Source organism: Denticeps clupeoides, chromosome 13, assembly GCF_900700375.1.
Source record: "Denticeps clupeoides chromosome 13, fDenClu1.1, whole genome shotgun sequence".
NCBI lineage: Eukaryota > Metazoa > Chordata > Actinopteri > Clupeiformes > Denticipitidae > Denticeps > Denticeps clupeoides.
Window position 1 is genome coordinate 14,823,258 of NC_041719.1, and position 12,368 is coordinate 14,835,625.

Here is a 12,368-nt window from a genome sequence, read left to right on the forward strand (position 1 = left end):
GTGATTTTATTCATGGCTACAGTAAGGACATCCTGAAAATCCTGCTTTATTATCCACAATTCAAGTTCCAATTCTGATCACATTGTAAAAATTGGGGGTGACAATCACTGACAATCCCACAGTACAATCATGTAGTGATACAATGACAGAAATTATGAAGGACAGTCACCTATTAGATGTTGAATTTCAAATTTTATAAAAGCAGACTTTTCTTAAATTCTGCAATTTTTGAACCAAGAAAGGAAAGTATCAAAAAATATTTTTTTGTTTGTGCCACCACCAAAAAGCATTGTAACATTGGCTGAAGGTAAAAATGGCAGATCAGATCAAACCAAGGTGTAATTTGAATACTGGAAAGGTATTTTTATTCAACAAATATCCAAGGTGGAAGTCTATTTGCTTACAACAATTTTTCAGAAGTGAGGAAAAAGACATGAAACTATCAGCATTTATGCCTGGTTGCCAAGATTTAATGAACGCTTACTGTAATGTTTCAAAAAAGCCTTTACTGAACAAAAATATTAATACCACAACACATTATTAAACCCTTTATCCAAAATTTTAAAAGTCTAGCCAACCTTTCCTTATATATACAAATGAACAAATTTTTTTGAACATGCGGAGTAGTCACTCAGCTCAGAGTGAAAGTGACTAACATACAGAATGATTTTTTTTTCCCACCAACAACTGGTTCTAAAATCAAAAACATGAGATTTAAGACTACTGCTTTTTCAGTATGTACAGTAGCTACGGGGGAGGAGACAGACGATTCCTCAGATTGCGGTGGTGAAAAGAACTTAGTCACTCATTTCCATGTCCTCGTCTTGCTGGTCCTCACTGGCCTCGGAGCCCTTTGTCTTCTCCTCTAGGTTCTCCTGCATAGGCTCCTGGGATTGAGGGGTGTGAGCAGAATCAGAGCCTTTGTCCCCATCCTCTTCTTCCTTGTCACTGTCGTATCCTTGCTCCTCTTCATCGTAGTCTCTAGTCACCTGGACAGGAACAAGAAAAGGGGTTTAATGAAACAAGCAAAGATCTTACAGGGCAACAATCAACCAGAACCTTCTGTACCTTCTTACTGCCCCCCCACTGGACAAACCATATTTTAAAAAGTTTCAAATAACAGCCACTAATTTGAGTCCTTTTTTTTTTGCCCTTACAATGCTGTGTTTTTTTTTTTTTTTTTTTGGTTCAGCCTACCTTCACGTCTCCTTTCTCACTGTCAGACTTGCGCTCTCGGTCCTTCTCCTTGTCTCTGTTCTTCTTGGTGGCAGAGCGTTCTCTTTTGTCATGGCTTCTATCTCTTTCCTCCTTCCTGTCACGCTCCCTCTCTCTGTCTTTGTCCTTCTTCTTCTCTTTCTTGTGCCTGAAGAAAGAGAAGAGAAATTTGAATGTAATCTTTGTGCAAAACAGGATTTGGTCAATAATTAGGCTTTGCTTACCTTCTGGGAGAGGGGGACCTAGACACCTTTCTCTTAGGGGACCTAGACCTCTTCGGAGATCGGGATGCGCTGCGGCTTCTCTTGTGTCTTCTGTTGAGTACAGAGAACAATTTAAATCAATTAAAACATCATTTACACACAAGTAAAAAAATACCGTCTACATAAAATAAACAAAAAGCTCAACTCACCTGTTGATACTCCGGGATCTTCTGCCACTGCTGTAGCTCTTGGGAGGTGTTTTGGAGCGCTTTCTATTCTTCTCCTCCTTACGTCGATCTCTATAACAAACGGCTCATTTTCAACGTTCGTCAACTGCTGAAAAACCATGCAGGCATCTCAAACTATTTGGATGAATATGATGCTGCGGTGCAGATTTAGGACACACACCTGGACCTGCTGTGGGAACGCCGGCCTCGGTCCTTTGAGCGGGACCTCCTCCTCCTGGGGCTCTTAGACCGTCTCTTACTTCGTGAGCGAGACCTTCTCCTTGACCTGCTTTTTGAGTGTCTGATGCAAAACACAGCTCAGTTAAGGGACAAATGGACATGACCACTCCCCCCACCCCCCACCACAGGACAGTACCTGTGACTGGAACGTGACCTGGATCTTCTCCGCCTTGACCTAGACCTAGACCTTGAATGCTTCCGCTTGTCATCTTTTTTGTCTGCAAAGAACAAATCTTTATTTTAAATGTAAATCATGTAAATTGTAGATGTCTAGACTCGTGCTGGTAGATTAAGGCCTTTGTGAAATGTTAACAAATCACCGCAATGTCAGGTTATATAATCAATTCTTTGGCCAGAATGTTTGTCTTTTTTTTTTTTTTTTACCAAATTACCAAACAAATGACACAAAGTTTACTTCAGGCACAAATGAAGCTGAACTCACTGCCAGGTTCGATGGCTGCAGAGATGAGGGACTGGGCTTCTCTCACCCGCTTCATGGCCTCCTCGATCTCTTTGCTAGAAGCATCGGCTTTCAAACCAGGGTTTAGATTCAGTCCAGCAGCCATCGGATTCAACCTGGAGAGTCCGGGGGACGACGACATGTATGAAAATAATAAATCACTAAGGATGTAGAACCCTAACTACTGAGGTACACTTACTTTGGATCCATGGAACTCATTATCTTCAGGAGCTGATCAGCTGACAGGGACTACAAAAAAATATATACATAGAGACATTTAAGTTTGTCCATTTAAAATATATTTTTTTAATACCAAATAGAGTGGCCAACCTAATACCTGGGGATTCATATTGGATCCAGGAATTCCTAAAGCTGCCATTGTAGGGTCTATGGTGGGACCTCCCAACGCACCCAGAGGAACACCACCCATCTGCATAACAAATCAGGTTGCATGAAAACTACAGAGAAAATTCCTTCCAGAACACAATAATACAATTTATGCACGTTGATTCAAAATACATAAATGGATTCATACGTCTAGATAAATAAGTGTACGTAAATAGGCATTGCTTACCGATGCTATGGGGTTAGGAGTGGGCAGAAGCCCTCCCCCAGGAAGCAGCCCTGCGACAGCATTGGCTGGTGCCAGAAGTGACAGAGCTTTCGATTCATCAGGAATCACTCCTACAGGAAACAAAAAACTCAGTTAAAACATGATACCGATTGGAACCCACACACACACACACACACACACACACACACACTCAAGCCCACAAAGGGGTCACCTCAGATGAGAACATCTACATTCTGTCATTACACATTTGTACTAAGGTGAAACGTCTGGTCCCTGATATACAGTATGACTTTGCATTAAAAACTACAGAAAATGTCACTATACACACACTGCCAAGATTTTATCACCTGAACTTGATTTTTTAAGTCATGAACCAAATGTAAGCAACCACAGCTGGCTGTCCACTGGGATGTGCGCTCAAGTTTCATTAGATGTTTTATGAACAAGCGACTCACGCCAGCTGCTTCGCTACAAAGCACACAAAAAACATCAAGATAGACAAAACACAGTTTATGATTTTGGAGTCAACAACAAGTTTACAGCGTATAAGCAATGGGTCAAGACTTACCATTACATTAGGAACATTAGTACACTACACAAAATCATATAACCCATTAGGCTTTTGCTGGTGCTACTACAAACTACTTAGAGACATTATTAATGTACAGTAAACACAGGTAACACTGTGTAAGTTCTGTATCATTTTGCTCAATGCTAAATAAGCATCAATTCTCACATGCTTTTGGTAGATTACGGTTACTGCCAGCAAAAGTCTGAGTGAAATCACAAAGTGCCAACAGCTAAAGAGGAAAAATAAAATAAAAAAAACCATAAAATAAATGTAAGTCTCGTGAGGCGCATGACATCTGGGGTTGTACAATCTGAAACTAATTCCACTTTAACAACCTTGTAAGAGCATTTTTTTTCCTTCCCTTCTCAAGAAGCACATAAAATGAGAGACAGAACACTTGAGAAAGAGGACAAGTTGCAGAGCACAAAACTGGAATTGGTTGGCATGTTCTGCAGGGCGGGGATTTAGGACTGGCAGAACCAGGAAAAAGAACTGTAAAACACAACAACACAAAAAGAAAACCAGTGTTAAAACGGTTTGTGTTCGGGTGTGAGCCTTTTCTTTGCGTCATGTGGAAAGAATCATTACTAACATAATACAGAATTTCTGTTACCTCATGAGGGGGAGAGAGACACACACAACAGAACAGCAGTAGCCCTCCTAGTAGTTACATCACACGAGGGTTTTTTTTTTTTTTTTTTTTTGGTTTACTAATAACCAAAACTTTCTGGATGACTTTTTTTTTTTTTTTTTTCTACAGAAAAAAAGACAGAATATAAACTTGACACCTGCAAGTCAATGTGCATCCAGAAGATGGGATTTTACATTTTGGTTTTTTATTAAAAAAATGAGAAATAAAAAAAATAGACTGTTAATGTTTACAGCAGGTGGGTTGAACACTTGCTGGCCTTAATTTTCTACAATCCTCTGTAGTCACCACTTTCAGTCATCAAGCTGGACGCTCTGCAAATGCCTTGCCCACTACAAAAATCACACACACAAATGACAGAGAGAAAGGGTTTAATAAAAAAGAAAGCAAATCCATCCAGAGAGGCAAGAATAAACATGTCATGTAAATGCAGGACCTCGGGTCGCTTGCTCTTCGTCCAGTCTTCATCGGCACGGCTCCGCCTCGCCCCAAATGTGGGAAGCAAGCGAAACACCGTCTCATAGCACAACTGCCATACACCGAGGCCGCTGCAGTACTTACAGTACTAGTGCACATACACTAGTCGGCAATCGGGTGGATTACCAGTAGTGTGTGCAGGGAGAACGTTAAACATCGCACTCATCGGAATTATGTACACACTTTTACAAACCTTCAGCAAATGGGACGACGATCAAGGCTCTGTCCACGAAGACGGTGTTTGTCAAATGCTGGGACACTCCAACGGATTCAGACTCGTGGAACTTTACAAAACAGACACGTGAAGTCACAGGCAAGGGAGAATCACTGGAAGAAAATATAAACTGTTTTGCAAGGAACACACATTGTTCAGCATTTCCGTGACACACTAAATGAGTGGCAGAACCGTGTGGGCAGACAGAATCCTACTGGGCTAAGTTCATCCCCCCCATCGGTGGCTTTACTGGAGCAACACAGTGGAAGTCTTGGGCGTCCTACCTTAACTGCCGTTATGACGTGCAGCCATTTATTCGTGAATAGGTGAAAAACAGCAAGAGCACAGAATATAGATGTTAGCTACTGCCCATCCTACCACAAACAAATGGACAATCTTAAAGAAAAGAAAAAAAAAAAATCTACAAGTCTAGTCTGTCTAACAAGGGCCCGTTTTTACTGCACTATATAAAAGCAGCTCGTGGCGAGTGTTTGATAATGTCGCCTCAAGTACTAGGGATATGCAAATAAATGCATGAGTATCAAATTTATTCTGTGCTCAAAAATGGATGCACACATTCATATTTCTCGTATTTCTGGACTGACAGAAGTAGCTGCGGTGGCTGTAATGAAAGTGATTGTGAAACACTGCAGCAGAGCACACGGTGACACAAGGAAACGTGTCCTCTGCTTTTAACCATCACCCTTGGTGAGCGGTGTGTGGGGACGGTGCTTTGTGCTTGGCGGCTCGGGAGTCGAACCGGCAAACTTCCGATTACGGGTCCACTTCCTTAACCGCCAGGCCACCACTGACAATCACGGCGGTGCTGTTCTATACATGGTCCGGTCCACGGCAGCCTGGAAGCAGGTCCAGGGCTCTCGGTTCGCGTGACGTCATCAATCACTCGCCGCGCGCTGCCGAAGCGTTCATGCTCATTACGTCATTAACGATCACCGGTACGCGGGGCTCGTACACTTTTCAAACACATGCGGAGTCCAGGAAAAGCCTCCAATTAAACAAACCCCCCCAAAAAACACACTAGCGGTAGCCAAAAAGAAAAGTCGGTGTTCAAACCAAACTATTACCGACAAACAAGTTATATTGTAAGGACCGAGAGACCAGACCAGCCATTAGCATTAGGCCCGGCGGCGAAGGCAGGAACAGCCCTCGCCAACTAATAGTGCTTGGAACGGGACGAGAAAAAAAACCTACTAATTTAACACTTAAATCTAGACAAGAAAAAGAAAATGGTGCAGGCAGCATTACAGCTTATAAAGATGCACAACATCTAACCAACGCAACGGCCCCGACTACGTCGACAACCACACGCTAATAAACGCTCCCCACTAGGTACTCACTCCGGAGGAAACAGCTTCAGCTCCTCGATGTTCCCCAAGAAGCCGAAAAGGGTCCTCATCTGCTCGGAGGTGGCGCTCGGGGACACGTTAGTCACCTGGATCACTTTCGTGGCGGAGCTCATTTTTACCCCCCGAGCACTTCGTCAACGGACGGCCGCTGGCTAGCCAACTACCGAGCCTGGCCGACGCGCTAGACAAGACCCTGCACTCCGCAGCTGGACTAAAACCGCGGCGCGTTCGAAGGAGTCCGACAGCCTTTAATTTAGCGCCGAATGCGGAGCTCTGTGGCTTCGGTGCGTCTGCGACACTAGGGGGTTCGTGGTCGAACGCCTAACTAGCAGGATCTGGCTGAAGGCCTACCGCTGTCTCCATCAACACGCTTCTCTCGGAGCGCATGCGCGAGCTGAGCGGACGCCGCGTCGCGCAACGTCAGAAACGTACTTCAAAATAAAAGCATGAGTACTAACAATATTCTCAAGAGATCCAAAATCCAGACCCCAATAAAAATAAATAAATCAAAAACAAAAGGAAAAAACAACATACATACATACATATACTACATTACAACGCTCTAAAGTTTCAAGAGAGATTTAGTGTCAGTACAATAGTATACACATTATACCATCCCCATAGTGCAATCGTAAAAGATATATACACATACACACACAAGATTTGTAACATTACACAACGTAAATACTGTACACCTATAAATATAAACAATTGTAAAACTTTCTGTACACTGAACTAGGACAAACAGGACAATGTCATGTAAGATGCTTGTAAGTGCATAGGTTTCGAACAGGACGAACAGGTGTTCCTTGTTTGCACTCCGTGTAGCCCAGTCTGTCTGCGTTGCACACGGTCACTTCATGTCAGTATGTAACGTTGTTTAAATGTTAAATGTTGCACCAGGTCCCGGAGAAACGTTGTTTCATTTCACTACGTAGCTGAAATTACAATAAATGCAACTTCAAAATGCAAACGTGTGCAAAATACTTTCACACATACTGTATTTGGATACTATTGAGGAATGTAAACCCGTCACCGCGGAGACTTTTATTTACGGACGTAACCGGAAGAAGAAGGACGTCAGGACGTGTCGCGCCGGGTTACGAATGGCAGCCGCTCCTCCAGTAAAACGCTTTAAACAGATGCGTGCAGTGTGGCGATGTATGTGTATGTATTAGGCGTCGCTGCTTTGCCACCTTCTTCGGCAGCCAGATGTCTCGTTTTAAGAAAGGCTCCGGCGTGGACTCCAGGGCGGGCTTCCGCGTGGAGAAGCCCGAGTCCCCGGTACCCCACGGCCTGATAAAGGCGGCCAGGAAGAGCGGGCAGCTGAACCTGTCAGGACGGGGTCTGACGGAAGGTACGGCCCCGGGCCGCGAACCCCGCATGAATCGGCTCTGGTGGCCGGTCGGGTGACATGTTGCGTTTCGTGTCAGTCCCACAGTCCGTGTGGAGGCTGAACGTCGACACGCCCGAGGAGGCCCAGCAGAACGCGTCGTTTGGGGGAGCGGATCGGTGGTGGGAGCAGACGGATCTAACCAAGCTGCTGCTGTCCTCGAACCGGCTTGAGACGCTTCCCGGGGACCTGAGGCTGCTCCCGGCTCTGCTGGTTTTAGATGTAAGTCTGGTTTTAGATGTGACGTCCTGGTGGCCGAAAGCTCGGCTCTGATGGCTGCGTTTCCCTCTGCTCAAAGGTCCATGACAATCAGCTCGCCACTTTGCCCAAAGAGATTGGGGAGCTGGAGCAACTTCAGAAGCTCATCCTTAGGTATGGTGTTCAATACTTCTCCTTTAGCCACTTGTGGGATATTGAACACAAACTGAAAGCATTTGTCCCCCTTTTCAGCCACAATAAACTGAAGGAACTGCCATCGGAGCTGTGGGTTCTCAAAAACCTTCGCTGTCTACACCTGCAGCAGAATCAGCTGGAACGGCTGCCGCCTGAAATTGGACAGCTGACCGGTCTAGATGATATTGTAAAGGACGCTCTCTGTACTGTATATGCACACGATACAACATATAGGACCTTTACATCGATTCCGAACCCCTCTGTACCAGGCCCTAGCCAATAAACAGCCGTCTTCTTGTGGCAGGATCTCTCCACCAATCAGCTCGCTGAGGTCCCAGAGAGCCTGGGGAACCTGGTAAACGTTGTGAAGCTAAACCTGTCCTGCAACAAGTTAAGAAGCCTCCCTCCTGCTATCATCCACATGAAGAGTAAGTACGTTGTGCCTGGACAACCACGACACACATCAAGGTCTATAAATAAAACCACTTTATTTGGTTTTCTTAAGTTATTTGAACTAAATCTAAAATCACAAATCACACGCAATCTCAAAATGTGAAAGTGTCATAGTGATACACAGCAAGAAACAAAAAGTCATCTGCATTTACCCAACCATCCTTGGGGAGCAGTACCTTGCTCAAGCGGACCTCAGTGGCAGTCGCGTGGTTACGAGTCCACTTCCTTACCCGCCATGCCACCGCTTCCCTTAATGAATTTATGAATGGTTAAATGAGTTCATCTCATTGACCGCTTCATATTTATTGAAGTGCTTTGAATGCAGGGTGTAAAACGTTTGCCTTTTGAAAGTGACGTGACTGTCATTGTGACACAACGAAATGTGTCCTCTGCATTTAATCCATCACCCTTGGTGAGCAGTGTGTGGGGACGGTGCTTTGCTCAGTGGCACCTCAGCGGATTGGGATTCGAACCGGCAACCTTCTGATTACGGGTGCGCTGCCACTGCACCCCATTGTGCAGGCAACCAGGCTGGTTGGTCCGCGACCCGGAAAAAGGGGGAGGGGAAGGCAACAACGACTGCATGATTACCATGAAAGAATTTGAACTGATGTTTATTAGATTTATTTGTCAAGCTGTACAATGCAACCACACTGAAGTGTTCTAATATTGTATAATCGCATTTTAATACATTAGACCGTTAAATTGGTTTGAATTAGTAATTTATTTCACTTTTTTGTTTACTAAAGCATCATTCAAGAATTGTTTGACACAATTTGCGTTTCATTCTGAAGCAGAACCACAATTCTCACAGCACCCCTAGTATCGCTCCCTTTCCCATGTTGTGTTGAATGCTTGTTGAATTGGATTTTTTCTTGTACTGTGCTTATTTGTCACAAAACTGGCCAGAGACAGGAGTGCAAATAAAAAGTTTGTTCTTCAGTTACCACAACCAGGCGTTCGGATCAATTGAATCAATTGTGACTCTGTATGGGTGGAGTTGAATTGTGAGCCCTGAGCTGAGATTTGAATGAACTGCTGCACCAGATCAGTCATATTGCTATTCATTAACATTATAAGGGGCAGATAGTTGTCTTCTCTTCTCCTCTTCTTCTGTGTTGTTTGAAAGCCAACAGAACTGAAAGTTTCTTCTGCTTGGAACACAGATCTGAGGATGCTGGACTGCACCCGGAACCAGCTGGAGAGTATCCCACCTGTTTTGGCCCAGATGGAGTCTTTAGAACAGCTCTATTTAAGACACAACAGACTGCGCTTTCTCCCAGAGCTTCCCTCGTGCCAGACACTGAAAGTACGTCAGAATTTTCAATCAGCTTCACCCTTCACAGTGCCTCAGCATACTGAAAACTTTGCATTGTGGGTTGTGCGTTTTTAGGAGCTCCATGTTGGCAACAACCAGATCGAAGCGGTCGAGGCCGAGCACCTGAAGCATTTGAGCGCGCTCAGTGTTCTTGAGCTGAGGGATAACAAGTTGAAGAGTCTTCCCGAGGAGGTCACCCTCCTCCTGGGCTTAGAGCGTCTGGACCTGACCAACAATGACCTCACCAGGTGCATGCCGTGCATGTCCATGTTTCATGATCTGATTGGATCCGCCACTGTGGTGTTAAACTTGTTCTCGTTTATGTGCCAGCCTTCCATATACCCTGGGTAACCTGCCCAGACTGAAGAGCCTGATGCTGGAAGGGAACCCGCTGAGGTCCATCCGCCGAGATCTCCTCACTGTGAGTGTCTTTCTGTCATTCCTTCTTCCCATTTCATAAAACGATCAACTTTTGAAGTATACCTTTTAAATACAGACTGCATTTTGCAGATATCAGCTTTGAATTAAACATTACAGAAGGAAAGTCAGCTGGAAAATTGAACAGTGAAAAGGAAAACAGGCCATTTTGTTACAGGACTCATGTAGCTTTTCATATTACAATTGACCAATCAGCACCAATAAAGAGAGAATTTAACACCTTTGTACTGTGATTAGATGATGTGGACAGAAAGCACACTTGTTCATGTAGTTAATGTTTTTTGGGGATCAATTTGAACATGTTTTATGTTTGTCTAACTCTTCAGAAAGGTACCAGCGAACTTCTGAAATACCTAAGAAGCCGAATACAAGGTACATTAGGTAGCTACCATTATGTTTCCACATGTTAAATTTCCCCTCTTGTAAATGTTAAACTCTTTAAATTGTAACTATGTGAAGAACAACCTGACGGTGCAGTCAAAGATCAGCCCCAGACTGCAATGACCCTCCCAAGCCAGGCCAAAATTAACATCCATTCTATCAGAACACTCAAGACATTAGACTACAGGTAGGGTGCCCATTTTAACGATGATATGCAGAAATTTTAGCAGCAGAATTTTGTGATACATTTATGTCTTTTGATGTTTCTTCTTCTGTAGTGAAAAACAGGAGGCCTTCATACCCGACGACGCGTTCGATGCTGTTGATGGCAGCACTGTTTGCAGTGTGAACTTCAGCAAGAACTTGCTGACTGGGGTGCCCTCGAGGTGCTTGACCTGTTCTCCACAGACCTAATACTGTCACAAGCTGAAAGTTAATGAGGTCATCATGGCCTTGTCTCATCTGCTCTGTTGGAAGCTGGTTTCATGTTCTAGTCACTTAGTATTCAGCATGAGAAATCCACTAATCTGGATGTACACGTCTTGCTTTGAAGGCTTTTGGACCTGAAAGACACACTCTCCGACATCAACCTGGGCTTCAACAAGCTCAGCAGCATCCCACTGGATTTCTGCACTCTCCAACATCTGCTGCATGTAGATTTTAGGTAAAAAAATTTAAATCCTACAATAAAATGAATTTACAGGATACCAAAACAAAGCAGCCTGAGATGGATGGGTGGAATGGCTTCATAAGCTGTTTTTATTTAGTACTAGTATGTATTCTAAATTCATATCATAAATAGGAGGGAAATTTTCTTCTTCTTCAGAAACAACCTTCTGACCACGCTGCCTTCAGAAATGAAGAGCTTGACCAAACTCAGGACTGTGGTGCTTTCGTTCAACAGGTAACTCTGGAGTTTCTGCCATCAAAACTGCATTAAGTTGTTGCTGTTAAAACAGCTCGGTGACCATTTATCTGCTTTCTTCTGCGACAGGTTCAAATGTTTTCCAGATGTGCTTTATAAGATTGCTGCTCTGGAGACCATTCTAATCAGTAACAATCAGGTTGGTTCCATCGACCCAATCCAGCTGAAGGAACTGAGTAATCTCTCAACTCTGGATCTTCAGAACAATGACATCATGCAGGTTCCTCCAGAGCTTGGAAACTGTACCAGCCTCAGGTGAGCTGGAGACGAATGAAATCGCTGTTCTGCCATGGCTGCATGAGCACTGAGTGTCCTTTTCCCTTCAGGGCCCTCCTGCTGGATGGAAATCCTTTCCGCAATCCCAGGGCAGCCATTGTATCCAAAGGAACAGATGCCGTCCTGGAATATCTGCGAAGCAGGATTCCTGCTTGATCGAATTCCAGATTCTGTTCCTACAATCACCACATTCTGAAATGTTGTTTAATGGCAGTGTATGTTTGTATTCTCTTCAAGTGAGCATGCTTTTGTTAAGAGTTAAGCAAAGAAAGTGCATTTACACTTTTCAATACCAAATTCTCAACACTTTGCCAAAAGTCTGGTTTACAGTTCTGTAAATATTCAGTCAGCCAATGATTCATTCATCAATTTTTGATTAATTAGTCTGTTGCACTTACTATTGCAGATATGTGAAAATGTTTACTTTTTCCTGTGATTTACTTTTTTTTAAAAAAATCCCTCCATCTTCTATACGAGTGTATGAAGGGGTTCAGATCCAGATTAAAACTTTTTCTAGAACTTCTTAATCACTTTTTCCCCCTCTCCATCACTGCATGTAGATGCACCAATGCTGGCATAATGTCTTACAATCTG

General features: G+C 43.8%; 2 protein-coding genes across 2 annotated transcripts; one reads left to right on the forward strand and one right to left on the reverse strand.

Annotated features, from left to right (window-relative positions):
- Window positions 1-30: 30 nt before the first annotated feature.
- LOC114801766 (serine/arginine-rich splicing factor 11-like) lies at window positions 31-6,580 on the reverse strand. Its single transcript, XM_029000046.1, has 12 exons — window positions 6,189-6,580; window positions 4,810-4,943; window positions 2,920-3,029; window positions 2,683-2,775; window positions 2,545-2,594; window positions 2,328-2,461; window positions 2,022-2,103; window positions 1,827-1,946; window positions 1,628-1,717; window positions 1,440-1,529; window positions 1,198-1,363; window positions 31-989 (listed from the first exon to the last, which is right to left on the reverse strand). Exons 1-12 carry the CDS (start codon window positions 6,308-6,310, stop codon window positions 798-800), a joined length of 1,383 nt encoding a protein of 460 aa, XP_028855879.1. The 5' UTR covers window positions 6,311-6,580; the 3' UTR covers window positions 31-797.
- A 686-nt stretch (window positions 6,581-7,266) lies between these two features.
- Window positions 7,267-12,293, forward strand: lrrc40 (leucine rich repeat containing 40). The gene is made up of 15 exons (XM_028999669.1): window positions 7,267-7,554; window positions 7,631-7,812; window positions 7,889-7,962; window positions 8,041-8,170; window positions 8,288-8,411; window positions 9,603-9,745; window positions 9,830-10,002; window positions 10,085-10,175; window positions 10,519-10,564; window positions 10,652-10,760; window positions 10,852-10,959; window positions 11,127-11,237; window positions 11,400-11,477; window positions 11,568-11,753; window positions 11,825-12,293. The coding sequence occupies exons 1-15, from the start codon at window positions 7,410-7,412 to the stop codon at window positions 11,928-11,930; spliced, it is 1,806 nt and encodes a 601-aa protein (XP_028855502.1). The 5' UTR covers window positions 7,267-7,409; the 3' UTR covers window positions 11,931-12,293.
- The last annotated feature ends 75 nt before the right edge of the window (window positions 12,294-12,368 follow it).

Bases quoted from the DNA above. Each gene is read 5' to 3' on its own strand.
- LOC114801766 (XM_029000046.1), bottom strand. From the start codon at position 6,310: ATGAGCTCCGCCACGAAAGTGATCCAGGTGACTAACGTGTCCCCGAGC. The intron at 1,530-1,627 runs GTGAGTTGAGCT...TGTACTCAACAG, and splicing joins AGATCCCGGAGTATCAACAG to AAGACACAAGAGAAGCCGCA. The intron at 990-1,197 runs GTAGGCTGAACC...GTTCCTGTCCAG, and splicing joins GTGAGAAAGGAGACGTGAAG to GTGACTAGAGACTACGATGA.
- lrrc40 (XM_028999669.1), top strand. From the start codon at position 7,410: ATGTCTCGTTTTAAGAAAGGCTCCGGCGTGGACTCCAGGGCGGGCTTC. The intron at 7,813-7,888 runs GTAAGTCTGGTT...CTCTGCTCAAAG, and splicing joins CGGCTCTGCTGGTTTTAGAT to GTCCATGACAATCAGCTCGC. The intron at 8,171-8,287 runs GTAAAGGACGCT...TTCTTGTGGCAG, and splicing joins TGACCGGTCTAGATGATATT to GATCTCTCCACCAATCAGCT.